We start from the raw sequence: 22,572 nt of genomic DNA, 5'->3' as shown, positions 1-22,572 counted from the left end.
TTGATATAATTAAGATGATTTGAAATCTTGGTTTAAATTATACTGTTTGGATTTGAGTTACCTCCTTTTCCTGTGGCAGTGGAGGTCCAGATCCTCCTACAAATTTCAAAAGGGAAAGTGAAAGTAAAGTTATACAAATATTTTTGCATATGAAAATGTGCAAAACTCATTATAGTTATAGACACATACCACTCACAAATTGGCAGCAGGGATTGTAACCTGCAAAAATGGTATAGAACCAAAATGTTTAAGTTACTGAAAAAGAAAGTCTGAACTTTTGAAACAAATTATTATTATGAAATTGAAGGCCCACTTGGATCTGCCAAGGAAATCAGACTAGTATTGTTAAAATGACAATTCCATTGGTTTCTTCCCATCTTCTGGTAGTAAGCATTCATGGCAAACGAGGCATGGTGCACTGGCCTATCAGGGTCATAGCAAGAACCTCCTTTCTTGGTAGGGCTGCAATCCGCATAGTTACAGGCATAGTCCAGAGCTGACTGCAGTGCATGTTGTGGTGCTGCAGGCTTTGCCACACACCAAGTTTTCTACAACACCATGTATATATGTAAATTAATTGCTAATTCATTTAAGAATTGTTCTTTTTAATTCTTACCTGTCCATTCACCAACATCGAAATCTCCCTTGCAAAAAAAAAAAAAAAAGCCATGAATGAACATAGGGGAAAATGTAGAGAGAGAGAGAGAGAGCAGGGAAAGAAATTACAACAATGTGGAATGCTCTATAGAGTTGTTGAAAAAAAAAAACATCAACTTTGCACCTTACCCGAGAAGAAGAACAGAAGCAGGAGAGAAATAACAGGACCTGGCAGAGCTAGCTTAGCCATTGCTGTTATGTTATACAAAGTAGTCTAATTTCTATGGTTGACTAATTCATGAAGAGGAAGATGGGATATTTGTAGCAGTGCTTCTGAGGAAGACACATAATGATCATGCAAGAACAACTGAGTAACAATCTGATATGCTCCATTACAGTCAGATTGCATATAGGCTGGCATTTGTACTTTTGGGCCACCTGTTACATACAATAAATTGCTTGCCTCAGCTTCTTTGGTTTGGTTATAACTTACAACCAAGGTCCAATTAATTCCAGTCTTCAATATCATATAATTCCAAATTCAAGTTAAACAGAAATCTCAAAGAGTGTAACACTTTTCTTTGTCTGGGCTTGAGCTTTCTTTGGTCAGAATTCTCCATTAAATTTTTTTTTGGAAGGTTGTAACTGTCAACTTTGGATCCTGACAAAATTTGGAGAGTTGGTGGAAAGAGATGTGAAGACATCCAAACTTTTCTTCCTTTTTAAAGACATCTAACCTTTCCCTTTTTCTGTTGCACCAGTTGAGGTTTCTTGAATTAGAATTAGATTTGTATTCTTACAGAACGATCAAGTTGGTTTTTATGATAGTAATTCTAGACTACAATCCCCACAATGGGTCCCTCCCATTCATGAGTAAATTCAAATACCATTTTCCTTTTGGTCAGACTCAGGCATAGATGCCATCACCAAAACCTGCAACACATGATCATGAACACATTTTGTAAGAATCATGGCAATGAGGTAAATCAAACAACTCAAACGCATTTTGGAGTGTATCATTTGGCTTACTTGGATTAGTCACGATGACGAGGCCAATGCCATTGAAGTCACAATTGTAGTGTCCATCGGCCATAACTCTGTAAAAGTAAAAAATCAAAAAGAGACAATTGAGACTCGGGTAGTAGCCTAATAGTAATGGATAACGCTCTAAACTACTCATATCGATAAACGAAATCCAAGGGGAAAAAAAACGAAATAAAGAAAAAGGGTATTTAAAGAGTATAGCCGCCTGGCTATACTATTTATTTTATAAAAAAACAAAAAAAAGGTCCGTAAAGCCGGGCGGCTATACGATTTTAAAAATAAAAAATAAAAACTGCGTATAGCCGAGCTGCTGTACTGTTTATATATAAATAAAAAAAGGATCCGTCTAGCTATTAGGCGCCAATGTATCAAAAAGGGTATACTGATCGGCTACACCTTTTTCTATAGTAAACATAAAAACCCGGGTACAGCAGCATGGCTATACTATTTTTTTTTTTTTTTTAAATGGAGTATAGCCGCACGGCTAGACTATTTATAAAAAAACAAAAAAAGCTAGTATAGCCGCGCGGCTATACCATTTAAAAAAAAAAAAACGGGACGGGCGGCTGTACTCTTTATATATAAAAAATCCGCCTACATATGAGGTGCACGTGTCAAAAAGGTACAGCCGGCCGGCTATACTATTTATCCTTGTGGTTTACTTTAGATGCCGATTTTAGTCAAATGTTCAATTTTCATTAATTTGTAAATTGGGGCAGGTACAATACCATATGAGATTAGTGATCTTCAACAAATCTAGAGGTTTTTTCATTTGGTGATAATAATCTCAATGGCCAAATCCCATCCACAATCTGCAATATGTCCAGGATAACAATAATTTCGCCAACTCAAAATCAGTTCTCAGGTACACTCCCAGACATAGGCCTTGGGGTTCAAGAGCTTTATGTAGGAGCTAATAAACTCAGTGGAGCAATCCCCAAGTTTATCTCCAATAGTTCTAAGCTCTGGGGGCTAGACATTGGATACAACTCATTTAGTGGGTTTATTCCTAGCACGCTCTGTGCCTTGACAAACCTTGAGATTCTTAAATTGCACACAAATAATTTGACCATTGATACTTCAACTCCAGAAGCAAACTTCGTTTCTTGTTTGGCCATTAATCTTACAAATTTGCAGACCTTCACCTTGACAGATAATCCATTAAACGCCACTCTTCCTGTTTCCTTTGGAAATCTCTCTACATCACTTAGTAATCTGGGAATTAGAAATTGCAGCATGATGGTTAACATTCCCGATGATATTGACAACTTGAGCAGCTTGATATTCTTAGACTTGGGAAACAATCAATTGAGTCTTTTGTGAGAAGACTTAGAAATCTACAAGGTTTGTATTTGGATGGTAACAAGTTGCATGGAGACATCCCATATGAACTTTGTCAACTGGAAAGGCTAAATGAATTACATTTGGATGGTAATAAACTCTCTGGTTCTATACCTTCCTGCTTGGGTAATGTAGCAGCACTAAGATATCTGATAATACAGTCCAATTTGTTAACTTCCACAATTCCATCTAATTCCATCAATATGTTATCATACAATCTTCTAAATGGATTTCTCTCAGAAGATATTGGAAAATTGAAAGTCGTCATAACTCTGGATTTATCAAACAACCAATTTTCAGGTAGCATACCATGCAGGATTGGGGGTCTTAAAAGTTTGGTTCAACTCTCCTTGGAAAGTAATAATTTAGAAGGAACTATTTCATTTCTAGTTCATTTGGGGAATTGTTAAGCCTAGAAGACTTGGTTTTATCCAAAAACAATCTCTCTGGACTGATTCCAAAGTCTCTAGAAGAACTCTTGCATCTCAGATTTCTGAATTTGTCTTTCAACAGATTCTATGGAGAAATTCCAACTGGTACTGCAATACATGCCTAATGGGAGCCTTGACAAGTGGCTGTACTCTCAAAACTCTCATTTGAACTACCTTCATCGTGATCAAGGTTATTCAAAACATGTTGTCCATTGTGATGTGAAAACAAGCAATATACTACTAGATGATGATATGGTTGCACAAGTTCCTGATTTCGGCATTGCAAGACTCTTTGATGGAGGAGATCCTATCACCCAAACCATGACCCTAGCTAAAAATTACCCGAGTAAAGCCGCACGGCTATACTATTTATAAATAAAAAAACAGAGCTAATTTTTAAAACAAGTATAGCCGCACGGCTATATTAATTTTACAAATAAAATAAATACCCGAGTATAGCCGCCCGGCTTTACTACTTCAAGGGCCCCGCCTAGCAATTAGGTGCCCAAGTGTCAAAACAGGTAAAGCCGCGCGGCGATATTATTTTTCAAAAAATTTTTTTTTAAAAAAAAACCCGAGTATAGCCGCGCGGCTATACTATTGTGAAAAATACCAGCCCCCTCGTGTCTCGTAGTAGCCGCGCGGCTATACTACGTAAATATATTACAGAACTGTACAACAAATGTTACATTGATAATTAAGTACTGAAACGTCATTTTGTCCCAAAAATTAAAACATTATTTGTCTAAAGGAAACTACTTCAGTTCATCTGTTTTTGTTTTATGATAACCAAAAAAATAAAAACACCTAAAAAAAACCAAGCAGTTCTATTTTTCCTTTAAAAAGTATTGGCAGCAAGCACAGAGGAAAAAGGAAATGCTGGAGCTAATTCGGTCCGTCAAGTTTCAATTTTTACACCAATTTCTTAAACTTAGGCAAAGCTAACTTGAGTGAAGCAAATGAAGAACCAAAAACAGCAATATAGGGAGAGTATGATCTCACCAAAATGAATGAAACTACAGTATGACGCGGAAGAACACCACCAATCGAACACAGTTCCTGCTGTAATTCACAAAAGAAGACGTCCACGGCATCTTCATTTTACTTCTTCAATACCAAGTCAATGGTAAAGAGATTTTCTATTTAAACCCCACTGTGATGTGAAGCCAAGCAATATACTACTAGATGATGATATTGTTGCACATGTTGCTGATTTTGGCATTGCAAGACTCTTAGGTGGAGGAGATTCTATGACCCAAACCATGACCCTAGCCACAATTGGGTATATGGCTCCAGGTAATATACTTAGTAATTTACTTATCAATTTTATATATGATGTCCTTAATTATGAGGAAGGTCAGTTTCTAATTTCTTTTTCGACATATATAACTAAATTCACATACATAATATCGCAGAGTTTGGAATGGAAGGAGTAGTTTCAACAAGGGGGGATGTGTATAGTTTCGGTGTTGTGCTGATGGAGACTTTCACAAAAAGGAAGCCAACATATGAGATGTTTGTTGATATGGATTGCAAATTCCTTGTTTCCAGATGCTGAAATAGTTGAAGTTGCGGATGCCGATTTATTTGGGACAGAGGAAGATCAGGATTTTGTGAGCAAGAGGGATTGCTTATCATCCATTATGTGAGATTAGCTCTAGCTCGTTCCGCAGAATTTCCAAAAGAGAGGATTAACATGCAAGATGATGTTGTCACACTCAATAAAATCAAGATTAAGTTTTTGAATGACAGTGCCTTTGTTTTTCTAGTTGTTTTGTTTTTTTTGTTTTGGATCCGTTTTCTTGTTGTTTTCGATCTGAAAAGACTGCATTAATTTGTCATAAAGAGTTGCCTTTCTCCACTAATCTTTTCTTCTTCTGTCTTCATATGGTGGAAAACCCTATTTGTTCCTCCACGATTACCTTACTTACAAGCAATGTAAGTAAGAGCATAGGTGTCCATGACAGAATTTTATGTGCAAAACATATACTCTCTGGGTTTTGCTGATGGATGCTAATACATTGCAGCACTGATTTTCACTATCATGGACTGAAGTTCATTTGCAACTTTGTTGACTCATCCAATCCAATTTGTGCTTATATAATAATACTATTAACACCCAAAAGTTAATGTGGATTGTATATAATCAGAGATTATATGACCACGGTGCAATTTTCAATAAATATGTATAATAAAAACCAGCACATTTTGCAACATGCATGCTTACCCTCCTTATCAAAAAGACCCCAAAAGACAGCTGTGACTGCCATGCTTGACTTTAGAGAATCTCAATCTTCAATTCAATGTCATTTTCTGCTATGCTCAATCCATTCTCTGTTCTGTACACTCTACTTGTTGTGCTCATCTTTTCAGCACACCAAAAACAACTTCAAAGATAAGCCAACTCATTACTCTGGTTTTTTATATGCAAGTTGTGCATAATGGGCACACTGTATGGTTGAAACCGCGTATGGCCACTAGCCTCAAAAAACCAGAATAGCACACTTTACAGAGTTGAGAAGGGAGAATTCACACTCCCTACACCCAGTACAGTCCCCAATCACAAGCCTACCAAGAGTCTTTGTATTTAAGTGGCAGAATGAAAAGGAATATTATCAACTTAATTTTTATTTGAATTGAGATCTCTTTTATTTTTCTTTGATATCTGCCATCATGTTGGTGGGCAAGCAACTAGCTTTTCTGGATTTTTATACTTGGGGGATGTTGGGTTGAGTTCAAAGTCAAATTCTGCTTCAAAGAACTTCCCTTGATCACTGTTTGACGATTGGACTTGATGATTAATGAGTCCGCACTAGCTTTTGTGGGGACCATTGATCAGTTAAACTTAAAGCTTTGTATATGAAGGCTTCATCCTCAATTATCCAAAAGGCTTTATCTATTACAAATGTTGTCTCAAAGATTCAGTTTGGTCATAGTCCTAGTCTGTTCTGCTCTATTTACTGCTCTATCAGCTCAGCCAAGCTTGGAACTTGAAGTTGAGGCTTTGAAGGCATTGAAGAAATCCATCACCAGTGACCCTTATGGAGCACTTGCAGATTGGACATCAGATTCAAATCATCACTGCAACTGGTCTGGTGTTGTCTGTGACCCTTCCACAAATCATGTCATTTCAATTTCTCTGGTTGATAAGCAGCTCAAAGGGCAGATATCACCCTTCCTTGGAAACATTTCAGGCCTCCAGGTTCTTGACTTAACTTTGAATTCATTCACTGGACATATTCCAGTTGAGCTGGGACTTTGCTCCCAACTTTCTGAACTTATCTTGTATGAAAATGCTCTTTCGGGTCCAATTCCGTCAGAACTAGACAACCTTAGAAATCTTCAACAAATAGATTTAGGTGATAATTCTTTGACTGGAAGCATCCCAGATAGCATTTGCAACTGCAAAAACTTGTCAGCCTTTGGTGTCATTTTTAATAATATCACTGGGAAAATCCCACCAAACATAGGAAATCTTGTTAATCTTCAGATTTTTGTAGCATTTGGCAACAGATTGGCAGGCTCGATACCTGCTTCCATTGGAAAGTTGGGAGTTTTGCAAGCTCTTGATTTGAGTCAAAACCAGTTGTCAGGTGTACTACCCAGGGAGCTAGGGAACTTGTCAAATTTAGAATCACTTTTATTGTTTCAGAATTCCTTTGTCGGGAACATTCCTCCTGAACTAGGTCGTTGTAAGAAGCTTGTTAACCTTGAACTCTATGTCAATCAGTTCACCGGAGGCATTCCTTCTGAGCTTGGAAATTTGGTGCACTTAGAAACATTGAGATTGTACAAGAATAGGCTAAATTCCACAATCCCACTTTCCATTTTTCAGCTGAAGTCGTTAACCCATTTAGGAGTTTCAGAAAATGAGTTCACCGGGACTATACCATCTGAGCTTGGATCTTTAAGATCATTACAAGTATTGACCATGCATTCCAATAAGTTTACTGGAGAGATCCCTTCATCCCTGACAAACTTGGCAAATCTAACATATTTGTCAATGAGCATCAATTTCTTAACAGGGGAACTTCCATCGAATATAGGGATGCTTTATAATCTGAAAAACCTGACCATGAACCATAACCTTCTTGAGGGATCCATTCCATCTAGTATTGTAAACTGTACCCAGCTTCTAGTTATAAGCTTAGCTTACAACAGAATAACTGGGAAAATTCCTGAGGGTCTGTGGCAGTTGCCAAATCTTACTTTCTTTTCTGTTGGATCAAATAAAATGTTTGGGGAAATCCCCGATGACCTTTTCAATTGCACAAGTCTTGCCACTCTAGATTTGTCCAGGAACAACTTTAGCAGTTTGCTGAAACCAGGAATTGGAAAACTCTCCAATCTCAGGATTCTGAGAACCTTCTCAAATTCATTTGCCGGACCCATTCCACCAGAAATTGGACAATTAAGCCAACTTATCGTCCTTTCACTTGCTGAGAATAGCTTCTCAGGTCCAGTTCCACCACAGTTATCTAAGCTCTCTAGCCTCCAAGGGCTTTCCCTGGACCACAATGCTTTAGAAGGAGCAATACCTGAGAAAATTTTTGAACTAAAACAGCTAGCCAATCTCGAGTTGCAGCACAACAAACTGACTGGACCAATTCCAGTTAATATCTCAAAACTTGAGTTGCTTTCATACTTAAACCTCCAGCATAACATGTTCAATGGCTACATTCCAGAAAGCATGGCTCACCTTAATCGACTGACAACCCTGGATCTCTCTCACAATAATCTCTCAGGATCCATTCCTGGGCCTGTGGTCTCAGCCATGCGAAGCATGCAGATATATTTGAACTTTTCATACAATTTCTTGACTGGCACCATTCCAGATGAGCTCGGTATGTTGGAAATGGTACAATCCATTGACATTTCCAACAATAATCTTACAGGGACCATTCCCAGAGCAATTGAAGGCTGCAAGAACTTGTTCTCTCTTGATCTTTCAGGGAACAAACTTTCTGGTTCACTTCCAGCTGAAGCTTTTGATCAGATGGACATCCTCACAAGCTTGAACCTTTCAAGGAACAACTTAGATGGTCAAATCCTGGAAAAATTGGCAAACCTGAAGCATCTTAGCTCCCTTGATCTTTCTCAAAATCATCTGAGTGGCAAAATCCCTGAGAGCTTTGCCAATTGTTCCACCTTGAAACACTTAAACCTCTCTTTCAATCAACTTGAAGGCCATGTTCCAGACACTGGAATATTCAGACGAATAAATGCATCCAGCTTGGTAGGAAACCCAGATCTCTGTGGAAACAAATTTCTCAAGGCATGCAAGAGAAGTTCACACCCGCTGTCCAAGAAAACCAAGTTTATTCTGTTGGCGCTTGGATCTGTTCCGATACTTCTAGTTCTAGTGTTCATTATTCTAATCCTCAACCGATTCAGCAACTTGTGTGGATCTAAAAAGCTTGAGAATCCTGAATATGAGTACACTTCAGCATTGCCGCTCAAGAGGTTTGATCAAAAGGATTTAGAAACTGCCACTGATTTCTTCAGCAAGGATAATATTCTCGGTGTAAGCAGTTTGAGCACTGTGTACAAGGGTAGACTAGAAGATGGGCAGATAGTAGCTATAAAGAGATTGAATCTGCATCAGTTCTCTGTTGAATCTGATAAATGCTTCAATAGAGAAATCAAGACACTTTGCCAACTGAGGCATAGGAATTTGGTGAAGGTACTTGGCTATGCATGGGAGAGCAGGAAGTTGAAGGCCTTAGTTCTGACATACATGGAGAATGGGAACCTGGAGAGCGTTATATATGAAGATGAGGTGAACCAGGGGAGATGGATACTATCTGAGAGAATCAACGTTTTAATTTCCATAGCAAGTGGATTGGATTACTTGCATTCAGGTTATGGCTTTCCCATTGTTCATTGCGACTTGAAGCCTTCTAACATCCTTCTGGACGGTGACTGGGAGGCCCATGTGAGTGATTTTGGGACAGCTAGAATGTTGGGAGTTCATCTCCAGGATGGGAGTAACCGTTCCTCAACATCAGCTTTCGAAGGCACAATTGGCTACTTGGCACCAGGTGACCTCTTGCTGGCTCTTCTCAATTACAAAACTTTCCTCCATTATTCTTTTTCTCTCTTCATTGTTGCAGTCGTTTCCTTATGTATGTGCAGGGTTCTGCTATCTACTTGTGAAAAGATAAAGTAGGATCCTCTTCTTATATTTTATATGCGGATAGTGTGCATGCAGATATGCAGTCAAATGCTATAAATAAATAAAAACAAAAAACCTAAGCTGGCCCTTTTCTTTTCAATTTACTATGGGGAACTTTCCTGCGTATGCTTTACAACCTCCAGTTCTATTACAGACCAAAGTCATTTGCAACTCAGATATCATCTAATGCAGTTTGTGCCTTTCTCACCCTCATTTGAAAAAACTTTTGGCTAATTTAACACTAATAACATTTAAAGCAGATGCCTTACATATGTCTTTCTCCTTCTAGAGTTTTGCCCTTATTTCCAACTTTAATCTGTCTGAAACTTACATTGTTATCACTTTCAATGATACTGACCTGCTTATAACATGTCTCTGCAGAGTTTGCATACATGAGGAAAGTCACGACTAAGGTAGACGTATTCAGCTTTGGTATAATAGTGATGGAGTTCTTGACAAAACAGAGGCCAACAGGACTCATGGAAGAGAATGGGCTCCCAGTGAGCTTGCACCAACTTGTGGAGAAAGCCCTTGCAAATGGAATGAAGAATATTCTTCAAGTTCTGGACCCTATGCTAGCCTCAAATATCTCCAAGGAACAGGAGGAAATTGCAGAAGAGCTGCTTAAGCTAGCCTTGGTTTGCTCCAACCCAAATCCTGACAACCGACCTAACATGAATGAGGTGCTGTCTACTCTTTTGAAGCTGAAAAAGGAAAAATAGTACAGCAACCATGGTGATTATATTTCACAGTACTATGAATGTTGAATCATCAGGGTAGAATATCAAAGTTGTAATGCTGTATCAGAGATGGAAAAATGGAAGAATAACGTTGTCTTATCAAATTCAATTTTCAGAATGTTTTGTAGAATCAATTCTTGTCCGACAGTTAGATACCAAAAGAACCCTTTTCTAATGAAAATTGGGTTGGAAGCATTAAAAAGAAATAATCCAAATTTGATGATGAAAGATTATATCTTTCACTTAATCATTGCTTGCAACCACAACCTTACGAACACTATCAAACAACTGTCAGGAAAAAGGGGTCACATAACTACTTTTTATGAAGAAATTCTGCAGATATTATCATTGTAAATATCCTTTACATAAAGTTGATTTATGCAGAAACACTAACAATTTAAGACAGGTAATAAGAAAATGAAGAAAGATTTGTTGCCTTATCAATCTGTTGGGGGTGGATCATTGAGCAAAAAATCCCCAATAGTTGAAGGGAATTCCAAGCCTCCAAAACCATGATCAGCACCTTCAGAAACAAAAGCAGCTTTACCCAAAAGCAAATGTGCCAACCTGAAAGGCTCAATGCTCCCCTCCCCACCACCATTCAAAAAGTAGTTAATCCAACCTTCCAACCTCTCCACTTCTTTCCCACACTTTGGCCCCTTCACCCCAACAATCTTTTCATAAAACCCACCTTCACAATGACAAGAATGACCACCAAAACCACTACCATCACCACCCTTCAATTCCAAACCAGCCCTTTCTTCCTCTCCTTCTTGACAATGAGATAAACCCAAGAGTTGAATTAACTGTTCAATATCATTGACTGAGCTGGCTTCAGTGTCATTGATGGTCTTGGAGTGATGCAGGGCTTTGGGTTGAGGTGGGTTTTCTTGGGTTGGTGGGAAAAAAGGGGAGCATGAGAGGAATGCTTGAGGGGGTTCACTGCTATCTTGCAGTGTGTTTGAGCTATGATTGTTGCTGGGTTGGTCCAAGTGGAGGTATAAGGGTGAACTTAGTGAATCTTCTGTTAATAACTTGCTGCTTTCTGGCAGTGGTGACGGTGAGATAGTGGATTTTTGAGATGGGTCCTCTAGTTTCAGCCTCTTCTCAACCTATGGAATTAATTCCGAGAAAAGAAAAACAAATTCACACCAAGAAGGAAACCAAAATAAAAAATAAAATCTTGGAAACAGAGAAATAAATTAACCTGCTTTAGCGAGGAGAAGAAATTGGAGTGCAGAGACGCTGGTGGTCGCTCATCTCCCATTTCAGAGTATGTCGTTTCAATTTTCAATTTTCGATTTTCAGCACATGATGATGAGAATTATTTAGTGCAGAATGAAAAGGAGACAAGAAATAAAATAACAGATGGTGAGAAAAAAATAAGAAATTTACTTCCATTCAACATCAGCATTACATATATAATAATTCACATTTTTCTGCACTCACACAATCTACAACATCAACAAATGCCAATCCAACACTAAATTGAGGTCACATCACAACATGTCTTCACACTCTCTCACTCACTTTCCGGGGACAAAGTTAGTGGCATAGGACCAGGCGTTGTTGTTGACTGGGTCTGCAAGGTGGTCAGCAAGGTTTTCCAATGGTCCCTTTCCGGTGACAATGGCCTGGACAAAGAAACCAAACATGGAGAACATGGCCAATCTACCGTTCTTGAGCTCCTTCACCTTGAGCTCAGCAAAAGCCTCTGGGTCATCTGCAAGGCCCAATGGGTCAAAACTTCCACCTGGGTAAAGTGGGTCAGTTATCTCTCCAAGTGGCCCACCAGCAATTCTGTAACCCTCAACTGCACCCATCAACACAACTTGGGTAGCCCAGATGGCCAAGATACTTTGGGCATGGACCAAGCTAGGGTTGCCCAAGTAGTCAAGACCGCCCTCGCTGAAGATTTGGGCTCCGGCCTTGAACCACACGGCTTCACCGAACTTGACACCGTTGCGGGCCAAGAGCTCAGGGAAAACGCACCCAAGAGCTCCTAGCATGGCCCATCTGGAGTGGATCACCTCAAGCTCACGGTTCTTTGCGAAGGTTTCTGGGTCAGCTGAAAGCCCAGCAGTGTCCCAGCCATAGTCACCAGGGAACTCCCCAGTTAGGTAACTTGGGGGCTCACCAGAGAATGGGCCCAAGTACTTAACTCTGTCTGGGCCGTACCATGGGCTTCCAGAGGAAACTTGCTTAGCCCCAGTTTTCCTCATGGAGACTCTTCCGTTGCCGAAAAGCTCGGTGGCTCCCGGAGCAAGTTGCACGGCCTTGCCGGCGAATGTGGGGGAAGAGAGAGCCATAGTGGAGGCAGCCATGACCGAATGCGAGAATTGAGTTTGATTAGCTTTGATAGTTGAAGTTTGAGAGTGGTGTGATTGATGGTGGTTGATTTGGTACGTATTAATAATAGTGGGCTGATATCCAAGCTCCTTATCTTATGCTATCTAAAGCTTAGATCTCATTCGCGTTCAAGATTTTGTGTTTGTTTTTGTTTGCCCACATGGCACGCTCTCACGCATCCAAGTCGTCGGATTCATTTTCCTTGGCTAACCAATATGGTTTCTCCACGTTGTTGGGTTGCACTCCACCACAAGATTGGAAGCTCTCTCTTTAGAAAAAATCTTGAAAAAAAATCTATAAGCTTGGTCCACTTAATATGATATTTTACCGTAGTAAATTTTTTTTTTTTTTTTGGTCAAACGATAGGGAGGGGGAGAGTAAATCATTGGGTTGGGGCTCCTCAAGATTGCACACCACGAGTTTCGAACCCGGGTGCCACAGGAGAAGGGGGCCTCGAAAACCACTGTGGCACAACCCCGGTTGGCTCGTCGGTCCAATATATTTACTGGTATGGGAAAAAGGGAGTGAAAAATTCACATTTAGAAAGAAAAAAAAAAAAAGTTGAAGCAAATTTGAAGGGCGGGCAGGCTCTCAGAACAAAATATCTCTGCAGAAGGCAAAAGAATCTTGTAAAATTTGATCTTGGTCCACTTCTCAAACTCACTTTCAACTTGAAACAGATTAAATTAAGCTTTGGATGTGTTCATCCAAAAAATCTTTCACTGAAAGCAAATGATAATATGACCGTTGATATTTGCTCTTTGTTATTAGAGTAAAATGAACTTCAAACAAAAAGGTTATTTTGAAAATTCCCATGGCTACCAATGCATGCAGTTATCTGAGTGGTCAAGATTGTTGGAAATGTGGAAGTGTACATTTGCCTGGTAGAACTAGGGTTTGGCCCTACAGAGGATATCCTCTACCATGTCCAAGCACGGAAAGCCTATCCAATTCGTCAAGTGGCAGTGCCCGATTGGACCAACTAGTGGTGCACATTTCTAAGATTTTTTGATACACCAGTCTGCTACAAACTAGACGCTGAAAAATCCAACGATTGTTAAGTGGTGGTAGAGGTGCCAACTAGACAAAGGAAATCAAGCTTCAAAATGTCACAACCAATGGGGATTTAGCAATTGATCTCATAGGATAAGGAACCTGTCCTATTTAAGCCCATGAAGCCCAATCACAACCACCCATCATCCTCCTCTCCTCTTCTAATTGCCTTTCCTTCCACTTATATCACATTAGTTTTGCAATGGCTGCTTCCATGGCTCTGTCTTCCCCAACATTCGCCGGCAAGGCCGTGCAACTTGCTTCGGGAGCCACCGAGCTCTTCGGCAACGGAAGAGTCTCCATGAGGAAAACAGGGGCCAAGCAAGTTTCCTCTGGAAGCCCATGGTACGGCCCAGACAGAGTTAAGTACTTGGGCCCATTCTCTGGTGAGCCCCCAAGTTACCTAACTGGTGAGTTCCCTGGTGACTATGGCTGGGACACTGCTGGGCTTTCAGCTGACCCAGAAACCTTCGCCAAGAACCGTGAGCTTGAGGTGATCCACTCCAGATGGGCCATGCTCGGAGCTCTTGGGTGCGTTTTCCCTGAGCTCTTGGCCCGCAACGGTGTCAAGTTCGGTGAAGCCGTGTGGTTCAAGGCCGGAGCCCAAATCTTCAGCGAGGGCGGTCTTGACTACTTGGGCAACCCTAGCTTGGTCCATGCCCAAAGCATCTTGGCCATCTGGGCTACCCAAGTTGTGTTGATGGGTGCAGTTGAGGGTTACAGAATTGCTGGTGGGCCACTTGGAGAGATAACTGACCCACTTTACCCAGGTGGAAGCTTTGACCCATTGGGCCTTGCTGATGACCCAGAGGCTTTTGCTGAGCTCAAGGTGAAGGAGCTCAAGAACGGTAGATTGGCCATGTTCTCCATGTTTGGTTTCTTTGTCCAGGCCATTGTCACCGGAAAGGGACCATTGGAGAACCTTGCTGACCACCTTGCAGACCCAGTCAACAACAACGCCTGGTCCTATGCCACAAATTTTGTCCCCGGAAAGTGAGCTGGGAAATTGTTTTCTTCTTTTGTTTGGAGACTCTTGTTGGTGATGTAAATTTGTTTCGAAGCAATGGACAACATGACTAGAACTTTCCTAGTTAAAAATGCGTTTGTTTTCGATTTTTATTTGGTGAGCAACTAATCACTTATTGCCCATAAATAATAAGTAAAAGGATACTTGGAAGTTAAAATGAACATGTGCAATCACTTTCTAACTATGAAGAAACAAAGAAACAAATATTTTTCCAATCGCTTACTTTATACAAAACTTAATTTTTTTTTTTAGTACAAGCGATATTTTAAATTAGATGGGAGATTATGAGCTTATACAATTGTATGCAGAGCCACCTAAAACCTCACAACCCAAAAATCCACATGTACCAAGTTTAATACGCATGCTATAGCAAACCTATCAGCTACTCGAATTTTGCATTTAGTAAAGAAAATGATATAAAAAGTTACAAGAAGAAAAGATTGAAGCATTCAAACGAAGCTACCATAAATAAATATTGCTCAAAATGAAGATGATTTTGACTCTTTATTTTCTCATATCTCGGCCGTATTTTGCTTAGAGATATATACAGTCCTAATGTATTACATCCAAGTTTGTTCTTAGTGTGTAGAAGCCTAAAAGAAAAGGCACATCCGTGACTGGAAGCTATACACGGGTCATTATAAACAAACAAATTAAGAGACTAATAATTAGTATACAACAACTAGAACTCGTTTTATGAACAAATAATTGGTGATCAAATGTGAAGAATGAACATTTGGACGAAGGCACAGCGACTGTTAAAACCACCTCTGCAGCTTCAAGCATTGAACCCTTGCCGGATTTGCAGAACTTATAAGGATGACATTCTCGCTACTTGTTTCATTATATCGTCCATATCAGTCTGAGCTCCAGATTATCAAAGTCGAAGCCAAATTTGTGCCACAAAATAAAGCATGCGAATGCCTAGCTTAGCAAACTATCATATTGCTTGAGTGCGAGCTGCTGCCCTTGCTCTGGCCACGGACTTTGAGTAGAGTTCTTCGTACTGTGATGCCGAAGAGTCCCAACTGAAATCCATATTCATGACCTTCTCAACTAGCTGCTGCCAACTATCGGGCTTTCTCGTATAGAGGTCAAATGCACGTTCCAAAGCACTGTTTACTCCCTGTCCACATTCCAAGCCAGGGCACAATTACTAAAGTGGAGAAAGATCAAGACAAATAAGGGAAAAGACGAGGCAAAGGATCTTATATCAAATTCAAAGCCTTGAGCACCAATGCCAGATGATTAGAAGAAGAGAAAAGTATCTTTGTGTAGAAGCTTTACCCGTTCATCAGCACTCAAGAATGAATATCCATTCCGAAACTGAACAGGTATGGTGTCGTCATCGACATCAAAGACACTGCACAAGAAGAATTTAAGAAATTCAAGGTTCCTCTTGAAGGAATAACCTAAATCATTAGTAGAAGCTATAAATAGGTCAGGCATTGAGTACCCACCTATCATTTAAACCACCAGTTTTTCTTACAATGGGTATAGAACCATATCTCATGGCTATCATCTGCACAAGAAAAAACAGAAGTTAAGACAGCAAGATGTAGTGAGTAATGTGCTTCAAAGTTTTTCACAAGCAAGAGAGCAGACTTTACCTGGGTAAGTCCACAAGGCTCAAAGATAGATGGGATGATGAACATATCAGAAGCAGCAAAAATGGAATGGGAAAGAGAATCATCATACTTCAATATCAACCGAATATGATCATGATTCTCAAAATGGTTTGCTATACCCTCAAATTCCCTCTACAATAGAAAACACAATAAGAAACCTTTCAGTTACTGATTAGAGAAGGGATGATAACATGATATTATACTAAACCTAATATATTCTAACAGTAACGAACATAGCCAGAATATAATATCACAAAGAAAGGTAGAGCAGTGCCTGAATATGATGCACCGGGCTTGAACCCAGAAGTACAAACTGTCCTCCGAGCTCCAGTGTTCGATATATTGCATGTCTGATAAGATGTACACCTTTCTGTGGCACCAATCGCGTTATGCAACCTACCTATCAAAGGATTGATCAAACAGTTTCAAGTAAGAATTCAAGCTGCTTCACCAATTATTGATCAGGCTCAACAAAAATAGAATAACAGATGTCAATGATGCCATTTCATATGGAATGCCAGATATGATCCAACATGCACAGTATGGGACAACCAAAAGCTCCAGTATAAGGTAAGTATTTAATATCTGAAGCACTACCAAAGATAAAATAAGAACTGCAGAGCCTTAAATATTGACTTAATCATGGCTGGCTCTGACCATCAAACAGTGAACATGGATACCACTATATACAACATACGGGTTTTAAAAAGTAAGCAGAAAAAAGAGAGGCTAAAGACTCATTGGTCATTGCAAAAATGAATTGTTAAGAAAGCATTACTCTCACCTACTTGAGAAAAAAGGGACAAAACAAAAGGAACTGCATGCAGAGCTACTGGGATACAGCAGAAGGGGAGAAAGAATTGTATGAACAAAGAGAATAATACAAGATTTAAAATCCACAACACAAGTTTCTGTAGTTATTAACTTTATCTCCAATTAACCAATCAATCCAGTATGAAGATGAATCAATAGAAGGCCATAAATTTATAATCTTTACTGAAGACAGTCTTATGAAAATAATAATAATAATAATAATAATAGTATATACTGAAGACAGACACATGATACATCTCAAATCACCGATGTTGCTTTTTTCTCACACATACGATTTTTCCAAGTATGATTTCTTGAATAAGTTATGAAATTATTATTGACATAATGGATTGAGTGAGAGATCATGCCTGCATATTTAGACTTAAACAGCAGAAAAATCATGCGTAATTTGACAATTCATAGAAGAAAAAAAAATCGAACTGTATGGTGATGGCTTGCATCACAAGCTTAATTATCTGATGTTCAGAAAATATAATTACCAATGGCCTCCTGACATCTGCAGAAGAAAGCCCTAGATTCCTCCTTATATCTTCCTTATTCTCTGCTTTTCCCTGAAGATCATTAGCATTGTACTGTACTTTGAGATGCACATCAGTGGCAGGATTCCACGCATCAGCATCAATACCATTTAGAATCCCAATGAACTTTTTAGAATGGAAATTGAGTGTTGAATGGAGACCATGTCCTCCCTGTAATGATAGTAAGCAACTATTATAATACAAGACGAAGCTCAAAAATAACCAAGAACATGGAAGCATGACTTGCAACATCAGGCAACCATGTGACTGATGCAAACACTCAACATACTGGGCTAACTATGCTTTTTACCCATAGCATCTTAATCAATTTCAAAGATGCGTAGCGTAATGCTAATTTTACCATGTCCTGATAGTTTAAAACAGAGACTGCTGTGCTTTCTACATTAAAAGGGAAGAGGAGTTTTTATTCTCTTTTCTCGTCTGTGAAGTGTTGTTGTAAACATAAGTTACCTAAAAAGAATTCTACATAGTGTACTAATGTCAAAAAACAGAAATAAACTGGGATATTGCGTATCCAACAAGAAGAACCTTTTGATTAGAATCCAAATTCTTGAGGTCCAACAACTGATGACTTTTGTATCAAAGCTCTCACAGAAAAGCACAATTTGAAAGTTTTTTCTTCCGTGCTAAGAGGTCAACAACATCTCAACACAGACCCACAAACAATTTCATGTGGATATTTCTAAGGTGCCGGCATTACTATTTATACAAGAAAGAGAGAGAGAGATTCACACAATTTATGAGAGAAAAGCATTCATCCGGTGATGTAATTCGATTCTCTAAAATCAAACGTCAAACGAAAACAATGACTATAGGCTGGGTCAACCAATTTTGAAACTGAATGTGACGCTTGGAAAAAGCCATACCTCAGCAGTCCGAACCTCTTGCGCATAGGTGGGTGATACTGTTGTCACAATATTAGAGAATACAACTGCACCCTTGAATAGAAAAAGTGTAAAAATGAAAATGGAATCATGAAAAGTTTTGTCCACTCCTAAAAGATGCTGGTCATAGACGAATCAACAATTGCTATACCTTAACAGCATTGATCCTATCATGTGATGAGTTGTCCTGCATTCTATCTGGTCTATTTAGCTGGTTGACATCAAGACCACAAGATCCTAATTCTGAAGCAGGTGCAGTCCCTTGGTATTCAAAGTTGTGGCATGTAAAACATATTCTAGCCGAGTTCAATCCCTTTGGGGCATATAAATCCCAATAAAGTGGAGCCTAAGAACAGAAACAAGTCAGCCACCAAAACACAGAGAGAGAGAGAGAGAGAGAGAGAGAGAGAGAATCGAGATGGTCAAAGGAGAGCATGGGAAGAAAAATGAAAGTTTAATGGTCCATACAACAAAAGCTGTCTGCCAATCATGGCAGTGTATTATGTCTGGTTTCTTGCCAGATTGAAGAAGTAACTCAAGGGCTGCACGGCTGAAAAAGGAGAATCGCTTAAAATCATCACGTTCTCCATAAAACTGTCCTCTCCAGAAGAACCTATCAGGATGAAGAGGCTCAATAAAATAAACAGGGAGACCTGCATAATCAGCACTACAGTAAGAATCCAAGGCTAAATATGCCACGCAAACAGAAACTTTCAAATTCCGAACCTTCAACTGTGCCAACCCAGACTTTACTTTTGAATAGTCGACCATCAAAGTATGACTCTAAAACCACATCTAAGGCCTGTATATGAACATGTTATAAGGAATGTTATGAAATTCAAGTAGAAAAACCATCTTTGCTCAAATTAATAAATATTCTGCATACCCTTAGGTCACGAACAAAATCATACTGCATGCAGTCATATTTGGGAATAACAATTTCCACAAGGTGCCCCTTCTTCTGCAGTGCTTTACCAAGACCAGCCACAACATCCCCCAAGCCACCAACCTGTAAAATTAACAACAAATTTGATTAACTTCTAAAATGTCATTAAACACTATGGAAAAGCAATATACCCTCCCCACAGTAAATGATAGACCATCCTCCTAATTCAAAGAGAGCCACAAGAGATTAAGGAAAAAGTAAAATCTGCACAAGTGATCCATTACACGCAATGTACCACTTCATCAACAAAGGTGTCACTTTAGTTGCAGGTCCCTGTAGGAACCAAGATAGGTTGAAACTATGGCATGTTTAGCAAACGAAAATGCAAGTTCATTGAGATGTCCCTATACAAATAAAAAAGTACTTTTTCCACATATGAATATCAAATAGTGTTCGATGAATTCTCAAATCTGAGTTGCAGTAATAATAGTAATTATAGCTTGACATTTAAGAAATCACACTCAATTCTTTTAATAAAATAAAGTAAAAAAGAAGACACAAATGTATAGAGGCAAGATGAACTCGCCTTAGCAACTGGTGCCATCTCTGCTGCAATATGAACGACATGCAATCCTGGACTAAAAATCAACAAATTCAAAGATTAAACAGCAGCTTAAACATAAAACCTTGCATTTCTAATACTAGAAAGTTCATACCTTGTTTGTGACGACGTCAGTCTGAGAAATGTAGACACAGCCTCGTGCACGTTCTTTTCCTTGCATGCCATGTATGAGTCATGAATACGTCGATCTCTCTTCCATACCATTTCTCTCAACACCTTGGCATCATCGATTGATATTTTATTCTCAAACAACCAACCATCAATTATAAGCAATAAACGACTCCAAAATTCCCAAGGCATATCATCCACAGGTTCATCAAGTGCCCGTCTCTTGCTTTCTTCTTTTAGAGTATTTAGTGTATCTTGAAATTCCTCCACAGATTCTTGATATAATTGAACATAAGAATGTATCTCTTCATCAGATTTTTGAAGCCGTTCCTCCATCAGTTTTATCTTCTGTTGCATTAGTTCATTATATTGTTGCATCTTTTCTGATGACTGCTTATAGACATTAGCTTCTTCAAGAGATTCTTCCAATTTATCCACCTTTTTTCGAATCTCCTGGTTCTGCTGTAACACTATAATAGCTTGATCTGCCTGTTTGGTGGCCTTATCTAGCAGCAGCTGCAAATTTTCCACCTTGTCCCACAACCCTTTGCATTCAACTTTGAGATTGGAAAGCTTGGAAACATCTTCCTGGGAAACTGAAAGTTTAGACTCCAACTCCTTCAGGGCAGACTCTAAAGACGACCGTTGTTTTTCCAGCATTACCACTCGTTCATCCGTATTCTTCACATTGCTAAGCTCCTCCCTAAGCTCTTCGACATCATTCTTCAGGGATACATTTTCTAATCTCAATGAATTAAGATTGGCCATAAGAGCATTGATGCTATTTCTGTATGGCAGAGGGGCTTCTTCATTAAATAGCTCGTTTTCATTCTCAAAAATCTCAACCACCTCACCTCTTTCAGCACCACCACCATTTAACCTCAGCTCATTCTGCATCTTATCCAACTGGTCTCCTAAAAGTTCCACCTTTATTTTTTCCTGGGCAGCTACTCTGATCCGCGCATCAGTCTCTGCCAATTTCATCTCCAAAGCATTCATCTCTCCTTGCAATGCCTCCTTCTCACCCAGAATCTTGTCAAGGTCTTGAAGCGCATTAACCCGAGCTCGGTTGAGAAGATGGATATCTATGGCCAACAAAGATACACATATACATTTATACACATCTCAAATAAAAATAGACTCACAAACAGTAAATTAAACCACATGAGCAGGGCAGAGCATTATCCTACTTTTCTCTGCATTTCTTATCATGCCAACCAAGTCCTGTGTATTATAGGCCTGTAAATCAAGAAGCAATCAAATTTATCAACAAAAAATAAATAAATAAAAGTTCTGAAAAGCAAAGACGAAGAGTTACCGAAGGATTTGTTTGATCAGACGGAGCTAGAGCATTTGAAATCGAATCGTTTGCATTGTTAGCGTGAGCTTCATCATCAGAGACGCTTTCTGGATTCAAAACGGGGACAATGCCCACCGAAGCACTCTCAGATTCAGAGTCGTCATCGCTATTGAACTGGAAATCTGTAGTTGCCGAAGACTGTTCGACTGCGTCTTTCTTCTTCAATTTTTGCCTCTTATTCACGCAATTGCAACTGCACAAGTCGAAATCCAACCAAAAGAACCATCATTACCACCATCACCATCACTTGATCAAGCAGATTGAAGTTCGAAGAAAGTGATCGACAAACGAGTTCACAGAGAGAGAGAGAGGGAAGCGTACCTGAGATTACGGTGTCGAAGCTTGCACGAAGAAGCAGGAGAGTAATGAAATGAAAAGCGAGAGTTAGAATTTGAGCGCTTGGAGTTGGAGCTGGAGCCGCTAATGCTAATCCTCTGGCTCACGAACCAGGTGGTTAGCCTCACCGCCATTGATGATCAAAATAATCTCTCTCTCCTCTCGCTCCTTATGTGAGAGAACGAGAAGAAGTGATTTCTTTGCCACAACGAACTATCTGGTTTTCTGTAATCTCAGGAATCGGGTAAGTCTAAGCAGCGGTACTCTATAGTCTAAGGAAAGTATTCGAATCTTCTTCCTTCTTTTTTTTTTTTTCTTTTCTTTTCATTTTTCCATTTTTCGTTTTGTTTTGTTAAAAAAACAAAATTAGAAGCAGGAGCGGTGTAGAATGTATACGAAAAGTTGGGCGCATCACCTTATCCGTGAAATCGAATGGTCATGAGGTGTGGGTCAAAGTGCATTTTGGGCGGGTCCTCCCACAAAATTTGGAACTTATATCACGTTAAAATAGAAAAATTATCATTAATAGGAAATAAAAGAATTTGAATTCTCTCTTCAACAATTATTTCATTAATAATTACCAATTTAAACCCTCCAATATAAATTTTTTGAATTCAT

At 39.3% G+C, this 22,572-nt stretch overlaps 7 protein-coding genes and 1 long non-coding RNA gene across 10 annotated transcripts; 4 read left to right on the top strand and 4 right to left on the bottom strand.

Annotated features, from left to right (window-relative positions):
- Positions 1 to 37: 37 nt before the first annotated feature.
- Positions 38 to 847, bottom strand: LOC117624245 (major pollen allergen Ole e 10-like). Its single transcript, XM_034355397.1, has 5 exons — positions 782 to 847; positions 617 to 640; positions 314 to 548; positions 190 to 219; positions 38 to 96 (listed from the first exon to the last, which is right to left on the bottom strand). Exons 1-5 carry the CDS (start codon positions 845 to 847, stop codon positions 38 to 40), a joined length of 414 nt encoding a protein of 137 aa, XP_034211288.1.
- A 1,613-nt stretch (positions 848 to 2,460) lies between these two features.
- LOC117624242 (putative receptor-like protein kinase At3g47110) lies at positions 2,461 to 2,964 on the top strand. The gene has a single exon (XM_034355390.1). It carries the CDS (start codon positions 2,461 to 2,463, stop codon positions 2,962 to 2,964), a length of 504 nt encoding a protein of 167 aa, XP_034211281.1.
- Positions 2,965 to 4,602: 1,638 nt separating this feature from the next.
- On the top strand, positions 4,603 to 5,159 carry LOC117624624. The gene is made up of 2 exons (XR_004585345.1): positions 4,603 to 4,709; positions 4,829 to 5,159. It is a non-coding gene; the product is annotated as an uncharacterized LOC117624624 (long non-coding RNA).
- A 983-nt stretch (positions 5,160 to 6,142) lies between these two features.
- On the top strand, positions 6,143 to 10,475 carry LOC117624621 (LRR receptor-like serine/threonine-protein kinase FLS2). Its single transcript, XM_034355980.1, has 2 exons — positions 6,143 to 9,454; positions 9,970 to 10,475. The coding sequence occupies exons 1-2, from the start codon at positions 6,319 to 6,321 to the stop codon at positions 10,308 to 10,310; spliced, it is 3,477 nt and encodes a 1,158-aa protein (XP_034211871.1). The 5' UTR covers positions 6,143 to 6,318; the 3' UTR covers positions 10,311 to 10,475.
- LOC117624623 lies at positions 9,655 to 11,651 on the bottom strand. Of its 2 annotated transcripts, none has more exons than XM_034355983.1 (3): positions 11,536 to 11,651; positions 10,765 to 11,440; positions 9,655 to 10,292 (listed from the first exon to the last, which is right to left on the bottom strand). In XM_034355983.1, exons 1-2 carry the CDS (start codon positions 11,593 to 11,595, stop codon positions 10,769 to 10,771), a joined length of 732 nt encoding a protein of 243 aa, XP_034211874.1. In that variant the 5' UTR covers positions 11,596 to 11,651; the 3' UTR covers positions 9,655 to 10,292; positions 10,765 to 10,768. The 2 variants fall into 2 exon arrangements, with proteins under 2 accessions (XP_034211874.1, XP_034211875.1); XM_034355984.1 differs by having other exon boundaries at positions 9,655 to 10,245.
- A 49-nt stretch (positions 11,652 to 11,700) lies between these two features.
- On the bottom strand, positions 11,701 to 12,728 carry LOC117624622 (chlorophyll a-b binding protein of LHCII type 1-like). The gene has a single exon (XM_034355981.1). The coding sequence runs from the start codon at positions 12,650 to 12,652 to the stop codon at positions 11,855 to 11,857; it is 798 nt and encodes a 265-aa protein (XP_034211872.1). The 5' UTR covers positions 12,653 to 12,728; the 3' UTR covers positions 11,701 to 11,854.
- Positions 12,729 to 13,745: 1,017 nt separating this feature from the next.
- Positions 13,746 to 14,821, top strand: LOC117624614 (chlorophyll a-b binding protein of LHCII type 1). The gene has a single exon (XM_034355968.1). The coding sequence runs from the start codon at positions 13,933 to 13,935 to the stop codon at positions 14,725 to 14,727; it is 795 nt and encodes a 264-aa protein (XP_034211859.1). The 5' UTR covers positions 13,746 to 13,932; the 3' UTR covers positions 14,728 to 14,821.
- Positions 14,822 to 15,230: 409 nt separating this feature from the next.
- Positions 15,231 to 22,248, bottom strand: LOC117625069 (probable starch synthase 4, chloroplastic/amyloplastic). 2 transcript variants are annotated; one of them, XM_034356645.1, is made up of 16 exons: positions 21,940 to 22,247; positions 21,577 to 21,811; positions 21,449 to 21,497; positions 20,245 to 21,343; positions 20,115 to 20,166; positions 19,529 to 19,651; positions 19,369 to 19,444; positions 19,111 to 19,295; positions 18,794 to 18,988; positions 18,625 to 18,696; positions 17,699 to 17,908; positions 16,660 to 16,785; positions 16,368 to 16,517; positions 16,218 to 16,279; positions 16,045 to 16,120; positions 15,231 to 15,883 (listed from the first exon to the last, which is right to left on the bottom strand). In XM_034356645.1, the coding sequence occupies exons 1-16, from the start codon at positions 22,086 to 22,088 to the stop codon at positions 15,698 to 15,700; spliced, it is 3,045 nt and encodes a 1,014-aa protein (XP_034212536.1). In that variant the 5' UTR covers positions 22,089 to 22,247; the 3' UTR covers positions 15,231 to 15,697. The 2 variants fall into 2 exon arrangements, with proteins under 2 accessions (XP_034212536.1, XP_034212537.1); XM_034356646.1 differs by lacking the exons at positions 18,625 to 18,696; positions 18,794 to 18,988; positions 19,111 to 19,295; positions 19,369 to 19,444 and having other exon boundaries at positions 21,940 to 22,248.
- Between the last annotated feature and the right edge of the window lie 324 nt (positions 22,249 to 22,572).

The sequence above is a fragment of the Prunus dulcis genome, chromosome 4 (assembly GCF_902201215.1).
Source record: "Prunus dulcis chromosome 4, ALMONDv2, whole genome shotgun sequence".
NCBI lineage: Eukaryota > Viridiplantae > Streptophyta > Magnoliopsida > Rosales > Rosaceae > Prunus > Prunus dulcis.
The sequence above is the reverse complement of the archived record's forward strand: the minus strand, read 5'-3'. Positions and strand labels throughout refer to the sequence as shown.

Excerpts from the sequence above, each read along its gene's own strand:
- LOC117624623 (XM_034355983.1), bottom strand. The coding sequence starts at position 11,595 with ATGGGAGATGAGCGACCACCAGCGTCTCTGCACTCCAATTTCTTCTCC. Across the intron at positions 11,441-11,535 it reads TCTTCTCCTCGCTAAAGCAG|GTTGAGAAGAGGCTGAAACT; the intron begins GTTAATTTATTT and ends TTAATTCCATAG.
- LOC117624614 (XM_034355968.1), top strand. The coding sequence starts at position 13,933 with ATGGCTGCTTCCATGGCTCTGTCTTCCCCAACATTCGCCGGCAAGGCC.
- LOC117625069 (XM_034356645.1), bottom strand. The coding sequence starts at position 22,088 with ATGGCGGTGAGGCTAACCACCTGGTTCGTGAGCCAGAGGATTAGCATT. Across the intron at positions 20,167-20,244 it reads CTGACGTCGTCACAAACAAG|TCCAGGATTGCATGTCGTTC; the intron begins GTATGAACTTTC and ends GTTGATTTTTAG. Across the intron at positions 16,786-17,698 it reads CAGATGTCAGGAGGCCATTG|GTAGGTTGCATAACGCGATT; the intron begins GTAATTATATTT and ends ATCCTTTGATAG.
- LOC117624242 (XM_034355390.1), top strand. The coding sequence starts at position 2,461 with ATGTCCAGGATAACAATAATTTCGCCAACTCAAAATCAGTTCTCAGGT.
- LOC117624622 (XM_034355981.1), bottom strand. The coding sequence starts at position 12,652 with ATGGCTGCCTCCACTATGGCTCTCTCTTCCCCCACATTCGCCGGCAAG.
- LOC117624245 (XM_034355397.1), bottom strand. The coding sequence starts at position 847 with ATGGCTAAGCTAGCTCTGCCAGGTCCTGTTATTTCTCTCCTGCTTCTG. Across the intron at positions 641-781 it reads TGTTCTTCTTCTCGGGTAAG|ATTTCGATGTTGGTGAATGG; the intron begins GTGCAAAGTTGA and ends TTTGCAAGGGAG. Across the intron at positions 97-189 it reads CTGCTGCCAATTTGTGAGTG|GAGGATCTGGACCTCCACTG; the intron begins GTATGTGTCTAT and ends TGAAATTTGTAG.
- LOC117624621 (XM_034355980.1), top strand. The coding sequence starts at position 6,319 with ATGTTGTCTCAAAGATTCAGTTTGGTCATAGTCCTAGTCTGTTCTGCT. Across the intron at positions 9,455-9,969 it reads AATTGGCTACTTGGCACCAG|AGTTTGCATACATGAGGAAA; the intron begins GTGACCTCTTGC and ends ATGTCTCTGCAG.